Source organism: Osmia bicornis, chromosome 9 (genome assembly GCF_907164935.1).
Source record: "Osmia bicornis bicornis chromosome 9, iOsmBic2.1, whole genome shotgun sequence".
In the NCBI taxonomy this organism is placed as follows: Eukaryota; Metazoa; Arthropoda; class Insecta; order Hymenoptera; family Megachilidae; genus Osmia; species Osmia bicornis.
This window is the reverse complement of record NC_060224.1, coordinates 107,780-130,592: the sequence shown is the minus strand read 5'-3', so window position 1 is coordinate 130,592 and position 22,813 is coordinate 107,780. Positions and strand designations below refer to the sequence as shown.

At 35.1% G+C, this 22,813-nt stretch overlaps 3 protein-coding genes and 2 long non-coding RNA genes across 14 annotated transcripts; 4 read left to right on the top strand and 1 right to left on the bottom strand.

Moving 5' to 3' along the window:
* Nucleotides 1–70: 70 nt before the first annotated feature.
* LOC123988127 lies at nucleotides 71–1,603 on the top strand. The gene is made up of 4 exons (XR_006829673.1): nucleotides 71–251; nucleotides 675–832; nucleotides 1,181–1,332; nucleotides 1,445–1,603. It is a non-coding gene; the product is annotated as an uncharacterized LOC123988127 (long non-coding RNA).
* Nucleotides 1,604–2,247: 644 nt separating this feature from the next.
* Nucleotides 2,248–3,300, top strand: LOC123988128. The gene is made up of 3 exons (XR_006829674.1): nucleotides 2,248–2,678; nucleotides 2,791–2,858; nucleotides 3,035–3,300. It is a non-coding gene; the product is annotated as an uncharacterized LOC123988128 (long non-coding RNA).
* Nucleotides 3,301–10,067: 6,767 nt separating this feature from the next.
* Nucleotides 10,068–12,628, top strand: LOC114880543 (short/branched chain specific acyl-CoA dehydrogenase, mitochondrial). Its single transcript, XM_029196652.2, has 9 exons — nucleotides 10,068–10,321; nucleotides 10,599–10,713; nucleotides 10,906–11,006; nucleotides 11,149–11,355; nucleotides 11,420–11,590; nucleotides 11,669–11,794; nucleotides 11,875–12,057; nucleotides 12,160–12,295; nucleotides 12,403–12,628. Exons 1-9 carry the CDS (start codon nucleotides 10,274–10,276, stop codon nucleotides 12,576–12,578), a joined length of 1,263 nt encoding a protein of 420 aa, XP_029052485.2. The 5' UTR covers nucleotides 10,068–10,273; the 3' UTR covers nucleotides 12,579–12,628.
* On the bottom strand, nucleotides 12,626–14,738 carry LOC114880544 (protein FMC1 homolog). 10 transcript variants are annotated; one of them, XR_003790096.2, is made up of 5 exons: nucleotides 14,310–14,738; nucleotides 13,994–14,229; nucleotides 13,423–13,917; nucleotides 13,223–13,339; nucleotides 12,969–13,051 (listed from the first exon to the last, which is right to left on the bottom strand). XR_003790096.2 is itself a non-coding variant. In XM_029196656.2 (5 exons), the coding sequence occupies exons 2-5, from the start codon at nucleotides 14,182–14,184 to the stop codon at nucleotides 13,029–13,031; spliced, it is 501 nt and encodes a 166-aa protein (XP_029052489.2). In that variant the 5' UTR covers nucleotides 14,185–14,229; nucleotides 14,310–14,738; the 3' UTR covers nucleotides 12,969–13,028. The 10 variants fall into 10 exon arrangements, 9 of the variants coding, with proteins under 9 accessions (XP_029052493.1, XP_046143041.1, XP_029052489.2 ...); XM_029196656.2 differs by having other exon boundaries at nucleotides 13,223–13,411; nucleotides 13,820–13,917; XM_029196653.2 differs by having other exon boundaries at nucleotides 13,223–13,917.
* Nucleotides 14,739–14,761: 23 nt separating this feature from the next.
* LOC114880546 (erythroid differentiation-related factor 1) lies at nucleotides 14,762–21,281 on the top strand. Its single transcript, XM_046287067.1, has 11 exons — nucleotides 14,762–15,133; nucleotides 15,359–16,397; nucleotides 16,482–16,895; nucleotides 16,997–17,818; nucleotides 17,918–18,097; nucleotides 18,356–18,729; nucleotides 18,824–19,142; nucleotides 19,227–19,530; nucleotides 19,603–20,051; nucleotides 20,138–20,210; nucleotides 20,289–21,281. The coding sequence occupies exons 1-9, from the start codon at nucleotides 15,101–15,103 to the stop codon at nucleotides 19,742–19,744; spliced, it is 3,627 nt and encodes a 1,208-aa protein (XP_046143023.1). The 5' UTR covers nucleotides 14,762–15,100; the 3' UTR covers nucleotides 19,745–20,051; nucleotides 20,138–20,210; nucleotides 20,289–21,281.
* Nucleotides 21,282–22,813: the final 1,532 nt, after the last annotated feature.

Sequence of the window (22,813 nt, the reverse complement as noted above, 5' to 3'; positions counted from 1 at the left end):
AAAAAATTATAAAATATTGAAATTTATGTATATCAACCGTCAAGAAAATGGCGGATCGGACTCACCTGCATCAATTTATTCGTAATATAAACATTTCTGTCAATAGTTTGTCCAAATGGGTACCAGACTACCATTCTTTGGGTCGGATAGAATAAAACGAGCACCCAAGGGATGATGTATAAGTCTCCAGGAAGAAGTAATTTCAGAAATACGATTTCGTTGATTGTTCATTCGCGCAGGACGTCAAAAAGGTAAAACAAACCAGAAATTTAGTTCCTCGTTTTTTCTGTAAGCAACAGTTCGTTCGTTTTCTACACTCGACCGCACGCTCATTCGCAGCTCGTATATGTGAATATGTACATATATACGTACATGTACGTACATACGACCGAATCAACTGATTATAATTTTTGTACATACATATTAACATTTCGCTTATGCATACATTGCACATAAGTGTCAAAATTTATATCTGAAATAATATGTTCTTAAATATTTCGTATCAAAATCACGCCATAGGAAAGTGTTATTAAGGCAATATTCCCCTTTATTTATTACATAATTACAATAATATAAAATATAATACAAGACGGGTGTTGCTAAAAACAGTACAGTATTCGATTTTTTCGCTGATATTTATTGTATGAACGATTCCATTACGATTAACATTACAGTTTCGAAACTTCTACCAATGGCTGTGATTGGTCGCCCCATGTTGGCGTCCTCTCATTTCGACCAATCAGGTTTATCGTTGTAGGGTGCAATGCGCGGAGTGTGGGGGCGTGCAACAGTCGTCTTGAAGCTTCGTCCGTTTGGCACGTGTCTGCAACAGGTAAGATTAAATTATCTTTAAATACTAAATTAAATTGCCGATCGGATGTTAAAAGTACAAAAAACAGAAAGAAACATCGAAGAGAAGTCTGAATTCTTGATCTTTAACATTAATTCGGCGTTTTCTTCACAAATACATGAGTTGAAAATTTTTGCTCTCGCCGGGAATGTACAATAAGCGTGGAACTGCAGAATCTGAATTATTTTCTCTTTTATATCGTTAAATCCCTAAACATTATCGAGTGTTTTTCATATTGTTTCACACAATTTGCTATTTTTAATTTAATAACGTCTTTTCTTGAGCATCGTAATATTGTTCCTGTTTAGACGTGTTCGTGTACTTGCTTAGGTATCGGCCGATAGCAGAATATACCGAACATTGCCGAGTGTTGTCGAAGTGCTGACCGGTCTACGATGGGAAGGAAGGTCTCGCCATTGCTCTCTCGAGCGTCGAAGTGAGAAGACGTGTCGAGATCAGGCTCCCGTATAAGCAATACAAAAGTACGCATAGTCTACTTATTTAAATAATTTGCACAAATTATCGACTTCGATCGTTTGTTTATTTGTTGGTTAAATTTAATTTGCATAAATTTTTATTTTTTATTTGTTACAGATATTTATTTGATTTCAAAAAGGCGCCATGGGATACGACGCCATTGATATTGGTTCGAAATATAATTTTGTAAAGGGTATATAATATAATTGGTAACGTTTTAATTTATTATAATCAATTATTAACATTTATTATTGCTTTTTTTGAGTCGTTGTTAAGTGTAAGCATTTTTAATAATTAATTGGTACTAAAGTCGAGGAAGAAAAAATTAGAATTTTGTTTTTATCAATTGATACAGAAAGTATCATTAATATTTCATTTTATTAGATAATTTCGTCTAGTATTTTAATAGATTTGTTTTAAATTAGAACAAAATTGAAATAATTCGTATTTTACTGCAAATGATTGCTTCTCTTCTGCAATTATAAATTATTTTAAACAATCTATTTTTGTTAAATCGTAGTAATTATATTATAATATCCAGTTTTCGATGCAAGTTTAAATTAAAATAGAATCACGTTTTTAAATCACATGCTGTTTAAGCATGATTAATTATTGGATTTTGCTTATTGAAAAGAATTAGATAATTTATAAATTACGAGGGTAATAGAATTTCCAATAATTTTTAATATGCTTACAATCTTAACAACAAAAATCCACTGCTTTAATAAAATAGTTTATTATATGTATTTAACAATGATTTTTTATCCTTGTAATATTCATTGGAATAATTATCAACAATTATTTAATACATTTCGTTATTACGAGATAATCTAGGATCAATATTCAACTTCAATAATATTCGTGTTCATTGATATTTCCATTTACACATAACAATATTTCCTTAACGAGTGCTCAATAAGAAGAATGTTGGTTTTGTTTTGTATATTTCCACCCATCCCCAACCTCCTCACTAATCTTTTCTTCCAGGAATTGTTGTGGCCGCGCGCAAGGCGGTCGGTAGAGTCAGTGTTTGTGCGAACATATTTCCAATGTTATGATTTTTTCAAGGGTGAACTGGCCCTGAATAGAGTTGCGTTTGTACAATTAGGAATCACGCGAAAGTAGAGTCAGTGTTTGCTGCGTATTATAAAATATTTTCTAGAGTATCGCGGCTCTGCTTTTTCCTTTTTCATCGTGAAAGTAGAGTCACTACAATTGTTCGCCGGAAATTATTCACGGTCGCGTTACTATTTTTATTTTTAATTTTTTTTTTAATTGCTCGATATATCCGGAATTAGAGTCAAAGCACCACTGAAGAGGAGTCTTGGGCGTTGCTCCATAAGGAAAGAGTGTAAGTATCTTATTACTTTATTTAATTGATTTTAATTGAAATAGAATAATTTACAATTTCAGTACTTGATAATTTGCAAAATTAACCGTAATTCTTTTTTGTTTTGTTACAGATGAATTTTTTTATTTTGCCGAGTTCCTGGATATCCTGATGATGGCTTTCTTCACGACTTCCGTCTTGGTACGTCACTTAATTGCTTTTTATTAAAATAGAATAATTTTCAATTTCAACACTTGATAATTGAGATTTCTTTTTAATTGCTAATATTTTATAAAATTCAATTTCATATATAATTTTATTAGAATAAAAATTGATAATTTTCAAAATTAACCGTAATTCTTCTTTTTTTGTTACAGATGAATCTTCTCCTACAAGGCAGCCTCCTACCTGGTGTTGTCCATCCTCCTACTTGACTGTCGGAAGAAGAGTATATCTGCGAACGGTAAGTCGCATGTTTTATGGTTCCTCTGGTGCCCAATCATGTCGTAGGACGAATGGTCCGAATCGACACGGGTTACCGGTTGTATACGTGGTTAGCGAGCACAGTGACGATGGGTATGCTTGTACCCATGTGTAGTAACATTTTTATTGTGTTTTATTTCATTTAGTTCAGGCTAGGTCTTCTTGCACTTCGCGTTTAAATATTATTTCTATTCCACATATTCCAATAGATATTTATGAAATATTTGAATGCTTTTAAATATTCATGATACAATTTTATAATAAAACGTGGAATATGAAATATTTTCAAATTAAGTAAATACAGAAACAATTTTATTTAGTTTTTCTTTAAAGGAGAAGTCAGAAACCATCTGATTTAATTATCATAAAGATTCAAATCGATATAATATTGGTTTTATAATATGTATACTAGATATACATATTAATTATGCTTTTACATTAATTTAATTACATTTTATATATTGTAAATTCAAATATAATTTGAGAATTTTTTCCGAGTAGTAAAGTTCAATTCCTTCTATAGCGAAATTTAACTTATTTACACGTTCATAAAAAAATGAACAATTTATGTGCAAGAAGACAATTCGTGACGGGTAGATTTCCAAGCCAGAGTGATCTATTTCAACACATTTTGCGTATTCTTGAAAATTCACTCTGAGGAGGGAGTCGCCCGAGGATGTTTTATTAATTTTCAGAATAAATTCTTGTTTCATTGCAAAAGAATTCATGATTAGAGACATTAAATTCTTTTTTATTAGAATTTTGCATTTCTTAAATTAGTGTTGCGAAAAATTTCCAGCGCGAGAGTAAATATGACGATGCACTGACTAGTATTCGGTGGGAATCCTTTTGGTTTTTAATCTCAATCCTATGTATTATTTAATTAATCAAATTAGTTACAAGGATTCCGCGGCCTGAGACCGTGAACACCATCTCATGGGAGACAAACCCATGCATTACTAGGCCTTTGCAGGCGCAGTTTTAGAATACGGAACATATGAAACAATATGTTACCATATTCTAAACTGTAGTCCTTTTGTCTATACTATGGGCGTCCGTCAATCTGACACCGTTGGATGCAACGTGTTGGACGGGCGGGTAGCGCTCTTAGCGAAGGGGTGCACTCTGTCCTGGCGTTACGACGTCCAGGCGGGGTGGGTGGTATGTAGCGTCTGGCGTATGAACTAGGGGGCGTGAGACCCTTCGTTGCCAGCTGATATTAGCAGTGCACCATGTTTGCGTCATAGTTGCTCTATTTTTTTTTTTTTTTTTTTTTTCAGTATTTGTTCTTAAAGCTTTATATTTACAAAGTCGAGTCACTTTTATTAAATTAAAATAGTGAAATATTAGCCCGTTAGATGTTTATGTACTAATCATGTTTGTAGATCAGGATTTTCAGGTTTAACCCTTTCCGTGTTTATTGCCAAAGCCCATTCACGTGCCCAGGTGCTACTTGGATGGGTAGAGGCAATGGGCACGATGACCTAGTTGATAAGAATAATAATTAATAAGCGGCTGGCATTGTGTTAGTATATCGTGCACGACGTAATTTCCACATATGGTGTGTGTGTGTGTTTTTAGGCTGTGGGATTGCGTCGGTTTAATAACTTTTTCATTTAACTTTTAATTTGAAATAATATTTTATTCAATAAGATGTACATACAATGAACATACAAATCAAATAATATTATTTATTACCATTACTATTACCATGTTTATTACCATTATTATGAAATATTCTATATCAAAGTTGTTAATTAATCATTATACGCAATGATTGCTAGCCTTGCCAGACGATTTCAGTGAAAAATGGTACGTACCGTAGAGTGTGATGTCAGATGAAACTCGGGTGACGGAGGCGTCCCGGGACGTTCTCTCTAGTGTAGGCTCTTGCGCCCGGGTGGAGTGTATGATGGGGGTCGTGGAATGAATTTTTGTGAGAATGTCATTTTGCCTTTTTTAAATATAGCGTTAGGTAGGTAGGTAGTATACCTTCTGGTGTGTGTGATAGGTTGTAAGTAGGTAGGGCCGGGACAGGTTGTCACAGTCTCTTGGTGTCGGGTAGGCGCGATTTCGCGTGATCAACCTGTACCTGGAATATATTTGAAGAATTGACGATCCAATCGATACGAACGGAGTATGCCGTTCGCCTTCGATTCTATCTGTACAATTTTTCAAATTTTTGGCGACTTGATGAGTCGTCATACGCGATCGCGATTGCACGAAACGCACAAGTTCTGCTCGAGCACGGCACGTGTGCACGAACAACGACTGATACGTATAGAGTCCTTTTTCGTCCACGTGTCAATTAGAATTTCGCGATTTTTCTTTTTTTCTTGTTGATTGTTTTTTTTCTTTTGTTTTGCGAATTTGCAAGTCTCGAGGTTTAGATATAAGTTTCAGGTGGGTGGACCGCCCGAAGAAAGAAAAGGCTATATGCCGAAGCGCCCCGACAAACTGTCTTTCAAGAGGGGAACTATTAATGATTTTGCATCCTTTTGCAAAAAAGGATGGGAAATCATTATCGTTACTACTTTGTCACTGTGCTCGCTTGTAGTTGTAGTTTTGTAATTTCAGGACAAGAGGGGGCCCGTGACCCCCATGATTTTGGGCAAATCGCGTTTTCAATTTAGTGTTGCGAATGAATATCGATCACGGTTCAATTTAGCGTTGCGTACTTTAAATATCGCGTTTCCTTTTTGCATTGGTTCAAAATAGAATTTAACTTTTCAATGTTGATTGCTCTAAGATTTTTCAGCGTTTTGTTTTTTAATGTTGATTGTTTTAAGATTTTTTAGAATTTTGCTTTTTAATGTTGATTGTTTTAGTGTTGCGAATAAAAGACTCACGGTTTGAGAATCCCTCTTTTTTGCATTTTAATTGCATGTCTGTTAAAGATAGCGTTGCGAATGACATTAGCGTGATTGTTTCCCAGTGTTGCTACTTATAAATACGCGATTGGTTTGCATTAGTTTATAGAGTTCCTTGCTAATTAGTGTTGCGGTAATGAATATTCGCGTTTTGCATTAGAGTTGCGATATATGATGAAATGCCCAAAAACGATCCAGTGGAGTTACCATGGTCCATAAGGCAGCTATGGACCAGCTGCCGTGATACAGCTTTGGATTGGCTGTACCCCTTTTTTAGATTAGTGTTGCGTCTTACAAAATTCGGTAGATTTGAGTAGTGTTGCGTTACAGTTCGCGTTTTCTCTTTTTTTCTTTTTTTCAGCTTAGCGTTGCGTATAATGGAGCAGCCTTCACGCGTACGCTTTTGTACATATTATATAATTAATGAAATTAGTGTTGCGAGTAAAAAATTCACGGTTTGAGAATCCCCCTTTTCTGCATTTTAATTGCATGTCTGTTAAAGATAGTGTTGCGACTTATAGGTAAATACGCGATTGCTTTTCATTAGTTTATAGAGTTCCCTGCTAACTAGTGTTGCGGTAATGAATATTCGCGTTTTGCATTAGAAATGCCCAAAAACGATCCAGTGGAGTTGCCATGGTTCATAAGGCAGCTATGGACCAGCTGCCGTGGTACAGCCTTGGATTGGCTGTACCCCTTTTTTAGATTAGTGTTGCGTCTTACAAAATTCGGTAGATTTGAGTAGTGTTGCGTTACAGTTCGCGTTTTTTCTTTTTTTCTTTTTTTCAGCTTAGTGTTGCGCATAATGGAGCACCCTACACGCGTACGCTTTTGTACATATTATATAATTAATGAATTTAGTGTTGCGAATGAATTCGCGATTGTTAATTAGTGGAAGTAACTATGACTCACATTCGGTGGGAGTCCTTTTAAGGATTCCGCGGCCTGAGACCGTGAACACCATCTCTGGGAGATATACCCATGCATTACTAGGCCTTTGCAGGCGCAGTTTTAGAATACGGAACATATGAAAATATGTAACCATATTCTAAACTGCAGTCCTTTTGTCTATACTATGGGCGTCCGTCAATCTGACACCGTTGGATGCAACGTGTTGGACGGGCGGGTAGCGCTCTTAGCGAAGGGGTGCACTCTGTCCTGGCGTTACGACGTCCAGGCGGGGTGGGTGGTATGTAGCGTCTGGCGTAAGACTAGGGGGCGTGAGACCCTTCGTTGCCAGCCGATGTTTTGTCATAGTTCAGAATGTTTGCAATTTTGAAATTAGTGTTGCGTGTGATTTCGGTTTGTGTTATAGGGTTTGCTTAGGGATTGCTCTTATGGGCAGTCAAACTTTTCTTTTCAGCTTCCCCTGTACCCTCCCTCCCACTGCTATGCCCCCATTTATTTTCTTCCCTTTTTCTAATTTTGAAAATTTTCAGCATTCGATTGTTGGAAATACTGTTAAATAATATATGAATTTAATGTTTTCAGAATATTATTAAATACGATAAAGTTTTAAATAGAACTTTATTCAAAGTTTTATTTAAAATGAAAGTTCATTTTATTTTGTGATGATTGGCGATAAATTATTTCAAGGAATATTTGTTCATTCGAGATAGCTTATTAAATTTTAATTCTACTTTATTTAAACAAAAGTAGTGGATAATTGTTGTTCGAGTTGCTTAGTTTTAATTTTTGATCGCGATGTTTTGTTTCAAACTTGCGGAGAAGCTAATTAAATTACTTTTATAAATTTTCTAATTCTTTTCCTGAAAAGCAAAGTCCACTCGTAATTTTTTTTCAGTTTCTCCATTTACAATAAATTTGCATTGAAAGCTGTATTGAATAATATAATGCAATAAAGTCAAGTAGAGTCGTGATTGTACGTACTATATATTGCAGTAAAAGGCAGTTGTTTCAATTAAAATATTAAGTGCTGTTTGTCGCGAAATGAACGAATATTAAATACAATAAAATGAAATAATTAATGTTCTTAACTCAAATCACTTAACTGAAATATATATTTTTCTGAATTTTTTTCTCTTTATTTTGGTAGTGAAGTTTGCTTCAAATTCATATTTCGTATCAAATTGATTTTGAATTATTAACAACCACTCTGACTTTTATAAAATTTTATTGTTACTAATGTATCTTCTTTCCAGCTATTAATTTTTTTTTGTCTTTATCTGGATTCAATTAATCAGTTTCTGTTACAGAGAAATATCTTTATAGGAAGTATGAAATAATAATATCGTATAATCGACTGGAAGAAATGTAGCGTCCATAAATGGAATGCAATGTAGCCAATTAAGTAAAACAAGGTGAAAATGATTGAAAAGGAAAAATGCTTCTTATAAGTGGTAATATTTAAACCGTACTATTTTCGAAAATTGTATTTAATCCTTTTCTGTTTCTTTCAGGCAGGTTGTAAATTTATGATTAAGGCTACACGAGCCTTATTATTTTCTTAAATTATGTTTAATCATTTTCAGTTTTATTTTAGGAAGTATTCTGGTGAGGACAACAAAATCAACAAATTCATTGGACTTATTTATATATATAGTTATTAAGATATAATCGTCAAACACTGCAGTGTTTAATTAGGAAGCGTTAGATTTAAGCGAATTTTTAATATAATTACGAGCGCTCGGATAGGTAGATATTCTTAGTAGTATAAGTATGTAGGACAAATATGCAATTGCATATTTATTAATTACAGATCTGTAATCAAAATCAAAATTAAAAAATATTGCGATAGGAATAAAAAGCAAAAATCTACGTAAATATATGTATAGATAAGTAGATAGGTAGGTAGTACATAAAAATGATGCTCCTTTTGTTGTTCGTTTGCACAACAGTCAAAAATGTTTTGCAAATGTTCATCAAGAGGATGATGGTATTGAACAAAAATAAAAATTTGCATAAATGGAGGGTGGATGGGATGAGGTAGGGCGGGTCTCCAACCGCAGCAACCTCCCCGTGGTGAGACCTGGGCAATCGTTATTATTTGATGACTAATTAATAATTGTACCATTATTTCTATGGTATATTTATTAATTATGCAGCAAATAATACGAGCGAATTGGCTGCGAAAATGTTTTTTTTTCTATTTAATTGCTGTTATATTTTTTTCAGAAACTATGTCTTAAAGATTCTGAAGTGTACCACATAGCAAATACGGAATTTTACGGAATTTTACGGAATTTTACGGAATTTTACGGAAAGAAAATTAATAATAATGAATGCATGCTCAGTATTGTTTAATTATGTACTTATACATAATATAGCATACATGTGTCATTTAGGTATTTGCGAAAGGTAACGTAGTGTATCATACCGTTAGTTGGATGCAATAATTCAGGTGGCGCTTAAATCAGTTTCTGTTCAGCTTTCGATCAGTTTTCGATCAAACATGGTCTGTTTTACCGATTCGGAACATTTTGATTTCTCGCTAAACTTCAATGTTATGTCGAATCAAGTTTTTTTCTAATAAGCTATTCAACGAAAAAGCTACTGAAAATGATACTTCGTTATCAAAAGAAGAAGCTTCATAGCGAAGTTATGATTCTTATTACATATTGCTTCTCCCACCCATTTTTTTTAACGCAAACGTGAACGCTATCTAGACTATACCTATCATAATTTATTACAAAATTATTACAAAATTATTTGAATTATCTTAAACGAAAAAAAAAAAAAAAGAAAAAAACAATAATTCTTAAATTAAACTGTTTGTGGGATGTTACACTTTCAAGTAATTGCAGTTAAAAGTATTTGTGTTATAAAATAGATCAGGGAATCGGTATGGAATATATGTATGTACATATGTACGTATCTCTTATGCGTATGTATTGTACATAAACAGATGATATGTGTTGCAACAACGTTCCAATTCATGACGACATTTTATTAAAATGGTCGATATAATAATAAATCGATGAGTTGTTGAAATTGCTTTGATCGTTTTTTTAATTTTATTTCCCTTCTTCTCCCTCTCTTCTTTTATCATTACGTAATAACCTGTTTGATGCTTGTACATACTTACATACATAATCAACCACGAGCTGAGTTTCAAGCGAGAACCCAAATGTATACGATATTATAAAGTAGTCAGTATTATATCGGTTCGTAATCAGACAACACCAATTTCTCTCGTTTCTCTCGTTTATTGTCTTATCATAGTCCAATGTGCGTTATTAGTTAAATTTTCCATTTCTATTTCTACTTCTAATCGGAATCGCTTAGTTATTCGTACGTTTAAATATGAATCTTAAACTGAAAGTAAATGTGCTTAAACCATTGATACGACAAGTACGTACCATACATCAAGTTTTCATAATCAGCGCCCAACGTTTCTATCAAATTAATATTTATTTGTAATATTACGATTTACTGGTAAACATAACGTAAATATAAGGTAAAATTTGACATAGAAACGTTTGAATTTCACGATCAGAGGCATCATATTACGATCCTCGATATCACCAACACGATCAGTTTCATACAAGCTTGACTAGTTGAAATGATAAAATAACAATACGATTGATGAAAAATAATCGATTAATTTTTACTACCATTTTCTTTCCAGATACCTCGAAAGATCTGCGTCGAAAGGCAACTGAGTACGTGTGCATCGCGGCTGGGTCACTCTCCTGGACCTTTATCCCAATTTACTGACGATGAACTACTGATGAAAGAAAGCGGTAGTTATGCCATTGTTGTATACATACATACATACATACATACATACAGTATTGCCTCGAAATAAGTAACTCGCTCGGGATCGAACAAGATCATCCTCGCATCTACCCTATTTCGCTTATTTCAAGGCAATTATTTCAAGACAATTTAAATTTATTTCAATTACCGATATACGTAAAATCACGACTTTTTAGTTAGTAAATTAGCAAAAGAGGAAATCCTTCCACTTGTGCGAAAAATGGAAAAGGAAGGGAAAATAGACGAGGGCTTGCTACGAAAGCTTTTCGAAAATGGTGTAAGTAAACAGTCAGAGTTGATCTTTAACATGCATGGCTACAGATACTTACGATTAGTACCTACTTAAATACATGCATTACGTGTACTTAATAACGTGTATTTTGAAATATGTTTTTCAACGATCACCGATTGTCGATCAGTTAATGGGTATCGAAATACCAGAAGAGTACGGTGGTTCGGGATGCAATTTCATGACAACGATTTTGACGGTCGAAGAAGTGGCAAAGGTTGACGGGGCAGTCTCAGCTTTGGTAGATATTCATAATACTTTGGTCAACTCGTTGATAAAAAAAGTTGCATCGGAAGAACAAAAAGCAAAATATTTACCAAGATTAGCTCAAGATTACGTAAGTAATGAAATTCGTAAACAAGATACTTGATAAATTACAATTTCATCTAACCGGCCATTAGGCGGGTAGCTTTTGTCTTACGGAACCCGGTTCCGGATCGGATGCTTTCTCTTTGAAAACTCAAGCAAAAAAGGAAGGATCAAACTATGTGATAAACGGCACCAAAATGTGGATTTCAAATTCTGACATCGCGGGATTATTTGTAGTTTTTGCAAATGCAAATCCCTCTGCTGTAAGTCCAACATTGTAACTTTTAGAAATTAGAAATTAGAATGAAACAATGCGACTGTTATTACATTTCTGTTATTAGGGGTATCGAGGTATCACGACATTTTTCGTAGAACGAGATACGCCAGGATTAACAATCGCCAAACCTGAGGATAAATTAGGAATAAAAGCGTCGGGGACATGCATGGTCCACTTTGACAATGTTAAAGTAATCGCAACGATTTTTTACAATCATTATTAGAATTACTATATTTCGTATTACTTTTTCATGAAATACGCTTGTCTTAGATTCCTGAAACTAATATCTTGGGACAGTTTGGTCATGGATACAAATATGCCGCTGGATTTTTAAACGAAGGTCGAATCGGTATTGGAGCGCAAATGATTGGTATAGCACAGGGTTGTTTGGATGCTACCATACCTTACACGTTGGAAAGAAAGCAATTTGGAAAGGATATATTTTCGTTTCAAGTATAAGAAAAAAAATAAAAATAAAAATAAAAACAAAAAAACTTTTCTTTCTAAACGATACGAACTTGAAACATCATATTTTTATTTTATCTTTCTCGATAGTCGATGCAACACCAAATTGCCCAAGTGGTCACCGAGCTCGAATCTGCTAGATTATTAGTTTACAACGCAGCCAGATTAGTCGATGCTAAAAGGGATATGGTCAAGGAAGCTGCTATGGCTAAACTTGTAGCTTCAGGTAAAGAAATTTTTTTATTATATCAACATATGTACTTATATCGATAATTACCATTTATGCAACTCGCATAAATTTATTTTCATTTCTTTTTTTCTTCTTTTACGAAGAAACTGCATTACGCGTCACCGCGAAATGCATCGATTTTATGGGCGGAGTAGGATTTACGACCGATTTTCCTCAAGAAAAGTATTTCAGAGATTCTAAAATCGGTACGATTTACGAAGGAACTAGTAACATACAGCTATCGACTATAGCCAAGTGCATCCGCAAGGAATATTCATAAATACATCGTTATCAGGAAGAAAAATTTATTTGTACTTTTAACATTTTAAATGGTCTCTTTTCTTTTCTACAACCATTCTCTTTCATTTTCATTCTTTAAGTCTTGGACTTTTAATAAATTTCTACTGACTTGCTAATCATTTCAAAGCGAAATTATTTCGGATCATGGGGTAATTTAAATCCAACAAGATCGGCAGTTTCTCTGATACTTCGTTCACCTTTACCAGTATAGCGAACTTGAATTTCTTTACACATTCTCTGAGAATTCAAATAACACAAGTACGTCTCTGCTAAATTTTTCAACTCTTCTCGTGCTTTGCATAAAATTTCTGAAGTTTCTCGATGAGATCGCGCTTGTTCCAAAATGTATTGTACCATTATATTGTTTTTCGCGCTTCGGTCAGAAGACACTCGTCGAATCTCTTGTATCACCGAGCGAACTAATTTTCCGTTAGGTTTCATCTTCCGTACAACCTGTAACAGAATTGATTACCAATTGAAAATTAAATTTCCGGTATCCTCTTTAATCACAGTGAAACATAATTCATCGTACAACTTCCTATTTCCTTTATATGTATTCTATAACAGAATATTTACTGTTCGCACCGTTACATAAGTTACGGTAAGTTAAAAACAGATAATTACAATTTTTAGCATCTATTTGTTCCGTTTGTTTAGCAGTCAAGTAATGAATCTCTGCACCTCGGTAACACGGTTCGTCCCTTTTATTCCAAAAACTTTGAGGAATTGCGTTGATGTTTTCTTCAAGAAATATATGAATATTTAGGTCGCTGAACACGTCCTTGTATATAAAATTATTTCTTAAAGGAATTTCTGTAACATACGGTCGAATACGCAACACATAATCTAAGGAAACAGATTTATTTGCCTTTGTTAGATTATCCGTCACGATAGAAAAACTATTTGTCAACAGAATACACTTGTTTAATCTTTTGCTCCAATTTGTGTAAAGAAAATTATTAGTTAAATAGATGGAACAATGCGGCATGTATATCAACGTCACGCTGTCCTGTACAATTCGTTTGCCTTCTTCGTTGATTTCTATAACGTTACAATCAAACCGCTTCAGGAGTTCAATTTCATGGGAGTAAAAGACTGGGTCGTATACGTAAACTCTAGAATTATAATATTTTTTTAACGACAGGAGTAATGCCAATTGATATTTTGAAGATCGACAGGAAGAGAAATGTCCCAAACCGTAACACAATATTTCAGAAATACCATCCAGTCTTAAGGCATTCAACGAATCTCCCAAAGAATAGAAAACATTGTCAGCAAACGATGAATTTTTCAATTCGACTTCTGCTTCAAGAATCATTCTGAAAAATGATTGTAAAATCATTGAAGAAAATTTGCACATATATACACGCTTTCGGGGAATGTGCAATGCCTTACCCGGAAAGTGTTTCATGATTGATATTAAAGTTACTACCATTATCCTCATCATCATCATCATCATCATCATCATTATCAACAACAACAACAGGTAATGTAACTGTTGAATCGCAACATTTTCGAGCAAAAGATGTCCGTTTCTTTCGATGTATTACGAGTTTGAATTCCTCATTGTCTTGCATTTCGAACATCGTTCAACTGTATCATTTCATTTTTACGCGTACATTACAGATTATCTGGTAATTTTATTCCTTTACTTAATTTAAATCGTACGAGTATTTTTAATTTACACTAAAACATATATGTGCATACACACCTTGGAATAAAAATCATGGATACAGCACCATACAGCACCCAGGGCAATCACGATTTAATCGTTCAAAACCTGAGATGTTACGTAATACAGTATGTATATGTACTTGCTGCACTTTATAATACAAATATATACCTTGTATTACACATATATCTATGCTATATATGTAACATACGTATATATATAAGTATTTACATCCTTTCATCAATTTCGGTCAATTTCAACCCATTTAGTTTACTTTCACGTATTTTCATATGTATAACCAAACTTGTGCTTGCATACTTAATCTTTTCTTTATTTCTTTATATGCATACATACATATATGTATAAAGCGCAAATTGAAAACTATTCGGGTTAGAGATACGCTTTATACGTCGTTACAAAGGTCTCGCTGACACAATTGCTGACAATGAAACTTGAAAACCGTTACGTTTGTCTGCGTTTGTCAAAAGTTACAGAGGTTTCAATTTTCCTATATGTATGTAAAAAGTTTATGGATCGCACATCTTAGGTTCGGGGTCCCTGACACCCCATAGTAGTCACTGATAGCATGTCGTTAGTTGGATGCAATGACTGAGGTGGCGCTTGAAGAATTTGGATAGATACGTTATTATGCGAATAGGAATTGGTTGAGATCATGAGATGTCCGTATGTATTTATATATATATATATATGTAAATAGGTACACTCTGGTTCGTTCTAGAAGTTTTTGGACATAGCGAAATAGCGACAAGTTTTGAGAGACGCGCGAGTAACGACAACGACGTCGATATCGTGCACACGACAAGTTAAACATGTCAGAAAGTTCGGACAGTAAAGTTGATATCGTAAGTAGCGTTTCTTCGCCTAGCGATATTCTATACTTTATCTGGACATTGTTGTTATTCTATGAAAAGCTTGATCGTAACAGTAGTGCTTGGTAAAACTTAAAAACTATATATATATACATATATGTACTTATGTACATATATTAGTGATTCGATTATCCAATAGAATCGAGCATGTAATAGATTTACAAATGCCATATCAGTTTTCAACAATTTTGGTTTTAGGTCAACTCTATGTCTGTGGCTGTACCAGCCGATTCACCCAAGAAACCGGTCAAGTCTACAGCAGTTGTAAAATATTCGACTGTTCAGACACCAGCAACTTATGCTCAATTACAATGTAATACAGATTTAAATTTACCTCCGAGCAATTGGTTAAGTAGCTCTGCAGAGAGTTATGGATTGCAGAGCGTTTGGTCTCAGACTTCTGGATTTTCCAGTTTTCGTATGGCACATATGTTCCCTGATTGCGTCGGGGAAGTTGACGTGGTATCTGATGCAGAAAATATTAAGAAATTGCTAAAGCTACCTTACAATCATGGAATAATATCCATGGTGGTTCATAGAATTGAAAATACTTTACTATTGGATGATTTTGATATCCATAAGTATTTGCTTAGACAAGCGGAAAGCGATTGGGAATGGCTGAAAAAATTTTTTTACGAGCACATTTTCCAAAATCTAGGGGATAAAGAGAAACGTCTGTTTCACAAGACAAGTAGTAGAAATACTTTGCAACAAAAAAACTTGGTATCCAAGTTTTTGTATCGCTCCATAGTAGTAGCAGATGAGAAAGAGCAGCACGTGAAACCACAGTTGCCCGTGAAAACATTAGAACCTTGTTTACCAGAACCTACGCAAGAAGAAAAAGTGCCAGACCCAAATTATAATCACAATTTTGCAAGAAACATTGTGTGGACTTTTGAAAATATACAGATGCTTATTGGTACCGATATGCCAATATTTGGAGGGTTAACGCACCCTTGCATAAGTCTCAGATTAAGAGATATGACCAAACCCATTAATGTTTTAACCGGTATAGATTACTGGCTGGATAACTTGATGTGTAACGTCCCAGAAGTGGTGATGTGTTATCATTTGGATGGTATCGTGCAAAAATATGAATTAATAAAGACAGAAGATCTTCCTAATTTAGATCATTCTAAATTCAGTCCGAAAGTTATCAGAGATGTTGCTCAAAATATTTTAAGTTTTTTGAAAAATAATGCAACCAAAGCTGGACATACTTATTGGTTGTTTAAAGGTAATTTAAACAAAGGTATAAGAGTGAGAAAAGTTGATAGATATTTTTTAATGATAGTTTCTAATCTTATATTATGTTGATTAGGCAAGGATGATGAGGTGGTCAAATTGTATGATTTAACGTCTTTGTGTCACGATGTATCAGATGAGAAGGGTCAAAATCCATTTACTGTACCTGTTGCTATGCTACTCTATAGGGTAGCACGTAACATGAAGTATTCTTCCGATTATCATAGACAACAGGGTACCATTAGAATGCTATTAAAGAACTGCATACAATTGTTAACTAAAGAAAAGTATCCTCAAATTGTGACATCTGCACATTTTATGTTGTCCGATCTTTACATACCATCGGATACAGATCCAGTTAGTCCTGGATTGTCCGATCAGAGCGACGAAGAAGATACTCAGAGCGAATCTAGTGCATTTCATGAAAGCGAGAAGGATGAGGAAGAAGAAAACGAAGCGGATGCAATAAAATCTTTGACATTAGCTAATAGTAAGTTATACATACATACATATATGTATGTACGTGTCTTTTTTCTCCCCCCTTTTCAAATAACTCTGTATTTGTAAAAAGAAATGTTTGGAACCTTTTAGTCAAGGAACATGCAGAATGCGAGGAACCGAAATACAAACCACCACCGATTTCCGGCACAATTAAAGAACGATGTTTAGCTGCTTTAGAACACGTCTGTTACGGACTCGAATGTTTACAATACTTTCCGACCAATGACAACACAGAAGAGGAAGAAAAAGAAGCAGAGGTACAGGAAAAGGTGAAGAAACAGTATGAAGAAAGTCATTTAAATATGGCAAAACCTTTTGAGGCAATTCCCATGCCTTATACATCCTTGAAGGAAAAGGAAAAGGAAAAGGAAAAGGAAAAGGAAAAGGACGTTGAAAGAGAGGAAAGTTTGGTAAATACTAGTCCTACTCATAAGAAGAAGTTGAAACAAAAAAAGGGTAAAAAAGGTGAGAAAGTTATAACGAAAGAAGAACCGATAGAAAATGAACCGAAAGCATTGTTATGTAAGCTTAAGGCCGAAACTTTACCTACGTGGCAGGCGCCTAAAAAAAGCGATAACATCAGTTGGAATGCTCACTTGAAGACACTATTATATGAGAAAGCTTCGTTAATCTTCGCTGTACTCGCGGAACATGAATACGCGAATAGAAATTATGGGGCGTCACTGAGATATATGTTAGCAGTATTACGCTGTCAGAAGATATTGGAGATCTTTTGTGGTATAAGAAATGACAAATCGATCAGTTATTTATTAGGTCGTGCGGGAGATTGTTGCTTTATGGCTGTGCAAGATTGGTGTAACGTTGAAAAACACAGAAAGGATTATGAAACGAAGAACAGGATCGAAGAAAGGATCGTCGAAGAAATATGTAGTATGGAAGATTTAGATATGAGTGAGTATGTTCTTTGATCATGATAAAAATAAAAAATGGGTAAGGGAAAATTGTTTTTTTTTTTTTTTTTTTTTTTCTATTAAGTATTCCTCGTTACAGATGGTGCTGAATTGCTGCCTCAACGTTTAGAGAGTTTGGAATTTACTTTGGTAGCGTCTTACAAATGTTACGAAAAAGCCTTATCATTAGAACCATTGGAAATGGATAAAAAAAATCTTTTAAGACGTTTAGGAAACATTCATAACGAATTAGGTGTGCTTTACATGAATCAAGCTGGAAGTAAGTACATAGATGTTTCATATTTGTTTTAATAAACTATGTCAAACAATTACATATGCTACGGGGGTGGGCATCCTCGTTAAGGCTCATTTTTTGAATTATTAATGAAAAATAGCACCGAATCAGAGAACCCGATTCGACTTGGTGGCTGCGAACAAACTCGGCACGGTCGGTGTTTTTCATTAATATAAGGATGCCTATCCATAGCCGGACACGTAATACAGACGTGTATGGGTAACGTGTTATTATTTATTTCAGCACGTTATCAGCAAGAAAATGCATCAGAAGAAACAGAATCATCTGCTGGTGTAACAGCGTTGCTTGCTCGTTCATTAACTCATTTAGAAGCGGGTGTGAAAGCTTTTGAAACTGTTCACGATGAAGTAAATTTAGCACTTTTACACTCAAATACAGGAAGACTTATGCGACTTTGCGCACACATGCATGTGAAAGAAAACAGCCAAGAACGTAATTTCTATAATAAAGCACTTGCGAGTTATCAAAAAGCGTTGCAAGTTTTAGGTTGTAGAAAGAGAAATCCTATGATTTGGGATACCATTACATGGGACCTGTCTACTACTTTGTTTACTATGGCTACCTTGTTACAGGATTATCCAACAGGTGGATGCAAAGTATGTCTGTTAACCTTTTTTATGTTACGATAATTTCAGATAAATTTGATGATTTGTTTCGTTTCTTTTACTTTTCGTTTCGTTTGTTTTTTAGACAGAGGAAGAATTGGAACGCGAAGTCGTCGATATTTTACAAAAAGCTCTGAAACATTGCGATACCGAAACACCTGGACCACGGCAACCAGTATATCAATTTCGTGCGGCAACTATTCAACATCGTCTCGCATCTCTGTATCATCGTGTCTACAGAGAATACGAACCGGACACGGATAACATTAAAAGGAAAACAAGTTTACAATTGTGCAAGTTGTATTATGATAAGGCTGCAAAGTTGTTGTTAGCTTTAGAGCAAACTACAGAATTTCTAACCGTACAAATGGAAAGGGTTGCTTTAGCTGAACATCAAGCACGTTGTATGCATTTCCTTTCTTGACTTGATAATATAATTTTTATCGTTATAAATTCATGTAACCATACAATGACAATTCTTTATTCAGGCGCAACAACCTTTAATGGGAAATTGAAAGCATACCAAAACGGTCTGGAATTAATATTACAATGTAGACCTATTATGGATATATTGTGTGATAAAAACAACAGTCAGAAACAGAAGATAGAATGTAGAAGAAATGCTGTCAGTAACAAAGTGACGAAAGATGTTCTCGAGGAAGGAAAAGGAAGCGAGGAAGAAAAGTTGATAGAAGATGAAGAACGCTTAGTGGTGTTACTCGAACAGAGATTACAATTTATCTTGCGATCTCTAACGAAATTATTTGTTAGCAAGAACAGTAATAAGAAAGAGTACGTATTCGTTTGTATAATAAATGAGATGTTACACAGAATTGGTATACATAATGTATTTACATATTTCAGGTCTGAAACGCTGGCCAACTTGTACAAACAGTGTTATAGTAAAACATTACGACCAGTCACAATGACCGGTTTGACGTTAATAGAACACATTGCACAACTTTTACGAGAATTGGAGAAAATGTTATCGTCTATAGAATCTTGAACGTACGATAAATAAGTAAATACCTACATAGATTGAAAGTGCCAGTTTGAAAGAGTGTACGATTAATTGGTCGATCGGAGTCGCGGAGTTGCTGTTTTGAGGATTCTTTGTAACTGGTCGTTAATGCTGGCCATTAACGCTTGTCATTGCACGGTTATGAGAGTAAGATGTCGACGGGAACGTTCTTTTCAGTGATTGTATCGAAAATCCTCAAGAGTTTTTTTAATTCTAGCGTGTAAATAGTGAAATTGAAGCTCTTATTTATATATGATTTATAACTGAAGAATAAATAGCTTACATACCAATGGTATTCCTTATTTTCATTTTTTCTATCATTTCTAAAGGTGCATCGCAATGTTTTGACCCTTTGTTTTCTTTTGTTTTGTTTCGCAGTTAAACGATACCTCACCTCACTCAAGTTGTTATAACGACTTTGAAAAGATGTCAAGAGGTTAACAGACGATGGGTTTGTAGTCTCGCCTTTTAATTGTAAGTGATATTTAAAACTTTTCATTCGTTAATTAAACTTGTTTGTTACTTTTAGTGAAGAAATTCCACGTGTCAACTATTGACGCGGCGAGTGTGGCGCGTAAGAAGCTACGGAATAAACGAAATTACGAAGTTGAGTAGCTCGTAATGGGGTAAAGGGTGGCTCGTATTATTTTCTCTAACTATTGGGTCGGCCATCCACGCAAACGCAGCCTTCCCTTTCCGTCTTTTATGCCAGTTTCAACCCCCACACGCACGTACTACGGACATAGAGAGAGAGAGAGAGAGAGAACTTTGAAACAATTAAATTCCAAGACATCTTGAGGGAGAGAGGGTCGGCTGAGTCGGAGAGTCTGCTATTACGCGAATTAAATACATAATGAATCCGTCAGACGTGAAAGAAAAGAGAAAGAAAAAAAGAAAATATGCCGCGGTGGTCGAGAATCTTTTTATTTGCGGCAGCCGATGGAATTTTCGGCTCGGATAAAAGGAAAATTCACTCTCTTCCTCTCTTCCTCTCTTTTAGAGTCCATTCCTACCCTTTCTCTGCGAGCTTTTATCTGGTTGTATCAATTAGAGTCGGTGCCTTTCTGTCTTTTCGACGCGCCGCGCCGCGCCGCGCGATAAGTAAAAAGTCTCGATGACTTGTTTCTTCGTGTCTTGAATCGTGTCCTCTTTAGCTCTTCAGGAATGATTCATTTGACAAGTTTCAATCGTACACGGTGATAAATCGCCTAAAGTTTCACAGAGAATGTTTGTGGTGAAACGCGTCGTCAGTTGAGCAACTAGCTAAACTACTTAGGTGGCATATGTTTTGGAAAGCATCTTGAATCTCGTAAATAATAACTTCTTCTTCCCTTTTGTCTTGATTTGTTCAACGAATTTGTTGGCTCGTAAAAGTTTTGATCAAGATTGAACGTGACTGACAAGAGACGAGTAGGATAAAAAATGTATCGTATGTGTCGTATCGTACACCGTAACATACCATAACATGTACTTTCTTACTTTCTTAAGAAAGCTTATAAATAAAAATGAAATAACGTCTTTACGATGATCGAAGGGCTAGTTGATTTTCCAAATCCGAACGAGTTAAACCGCGCGGGGGTTTCCAGCACGGTAAAGCGAAACGAAACGAAACGAAACGAAACATGAAGGAATTAATTAATATAAATCGATTACCAATACGAGTTTCTTCGTCGATGAGAAACTAGGAGAAAATCTGCATCCCTGTGGACTGTGGAGGTTTCGGCTCGATATGAAAGCATTACCATCCACGAGAAACTGGAATTAATTAATAACCCGAGAATTTTCTCGCCTTTTCGTTTCTACATATACTTGTGCATTCGTTTATTCGTGAGAACATCGTAAGAACATGGTGAGAATGTATTGGGAATAGGAGATATTATAATTATTTGGTAATTAATGGAAGAAAAAGTAGTGGTATCCAGTTCGTAGATAGAAATATTAAATAGGTCGGTGCAATCGCGTTCACCCAATTCTCAATGTTTCGGATGAAATGTTCGTTAGTGGGGTCGACTTAATTCGTTGAAAGTTAGCAATTAATTGAGGAAAGGATTCGCGGTCTCTCTTTATTACGGTTGCGAAACGAATGCAAACCGAGCGCAATTTATAATTCAATTTCCAGATCATCTCGCAGAACGCGACTTGTTCTCTTTCTTCCAACAGTGAAATTAAGCCATTCGTTTGATCGATGAAGAGTAAAGAGTTTAGTTGATTTATGAGTAAAGGAGGTGATGTACCGGTTATCGGACAAGTAAATAATAGTACTTTTGTACTATTATAATAAAAAATAGTAGGTAAATGTAAAGAATGTACGGTAGCAAATTGAAAGAATTGTAAGGAGTTTTTTAACGGTGGCTAGCAATTATTTCTCGTTTAGCCCGTTGCCGTATATCAGATGGACGAAAACGAGCCAAGCGGATAGCGACGGTCACGTACGAGGTTGGCCTGGCAATATCGTCGGGGGCCAGGATCTTTATTCTTTCTTATTACTTAATATCCTCGGTAACGAGGACAAATGTGGTGACCAGGCTCCTGCTAATTGCCATCTCCTCTCATCAATCTATTGCCTACCTACCCTCCAAATGCCAGCCACGTGGAATTTTTTTCAAATATCACCAACTTGTACTTCATTTTTCTTTTACATTCGATGCTGTTTTTTGCCCGCAAGATTTCTCGATAATATTCTGTAATCTAGAATGAAAAGCACGTCTTTGAATTTTCATTTTCTTCAGCGTCAATTGTCAGCTTGAAATCTAATCGAAACGTTGGCGTCGAGTTAGAGAGGAGTGAGAAAAATTAGGTCGATCGAATGGAATAAATAAAGCCAGAGGGAATACGGGAGAGACTTCTCTGTTGGTGGTCGTTTCTCGTTTCTCGTTTCTCGATCGTAAAAGGGAAAACACGGTGTGGCCCGTGGTTGGTTGTGGTTACCAGCCATTCGTACAATGCATGCCCAACTATATACGTTACAAGAGAGGAGTGAGAGAGAGAGAGAGGCTAGCTAACTAAATTATTCCGCGAGGCTGACGTTCAAACGCATTTACATTCGGCCGATCG

What these genes read in the sequence shown, in the direction of transcription:
- LOC114880546 (XM_046287067.1), top strand. Translation starts at nt 15,101, where the DNA reads ATGTCAGAAAGTTCGGACAGTAAAGTTGATATC. An exon ending in TACTTATTGGTTGTTTAAAG is followed by an intron (nt 16,398 to 16,481) that starts GTAATTTAAACA and finishes TATGTTGATTAG; the next exon opens with GCAAGGATGATGAGGTGGTC. An exon ending in AAGAACAGTAATAAGAAAGA is followed by an intron (nt 19,531 to 19,602) that starts GTACGTATTCGT and finishes TACATATTTCAG; the next exon opens with GTCTGAAACGCTGGCCAACT.
- LOC114880543 (XM_029196652.2), top strand. Translation starts at nt 10,274, where the DNA reads ATGAATCTTAAACTGAAAGTAAATGTGCTTAAACCATTGATACGACAA. An exon ending in TTAAACCATTGATACGACAA is followed by an intron (nt 10,322 to 10,598) that starts GTACGTACCATA and finishes TTTTCTTTCCAG; the next exon opens with ATACCTCGAAAGATCTGCGT. An exon ending in CAAATGCAAATCCCTCTGCT is followed by an intron (nt 11,591 to 11,668) that starts GTAAGTCCAACA and finishes TTCTGTTATTAG; the next exon opens with GGGTATCGAGGTATCACGAC.
- LOC114880544 (XM_029196653.2), bottom strand. Translation starts at nt 14,184, where the DNA reads ATGTTCGAAATGCAAGACAATGAGGAATTCAAACTCGTAATACATCGA. An exon ending in AATCATGAAACACTTTCCGG is followed by an intron (nt 13,918 to 13,993) that starts GTAAGGCATTGC and finishes ATCATTTTTCAG; the next exon opens with AATGATTCTTGAAGCAGAAG. An exon ending in ACAAATAGATGCTAAAAATT is followed by an intron (nt 13,052 to 13,222) that starts GTAATTATCTGT and finishes ATTCTGTTACAG; the next exon opens with GTTGTACGGAAGATGAAACC.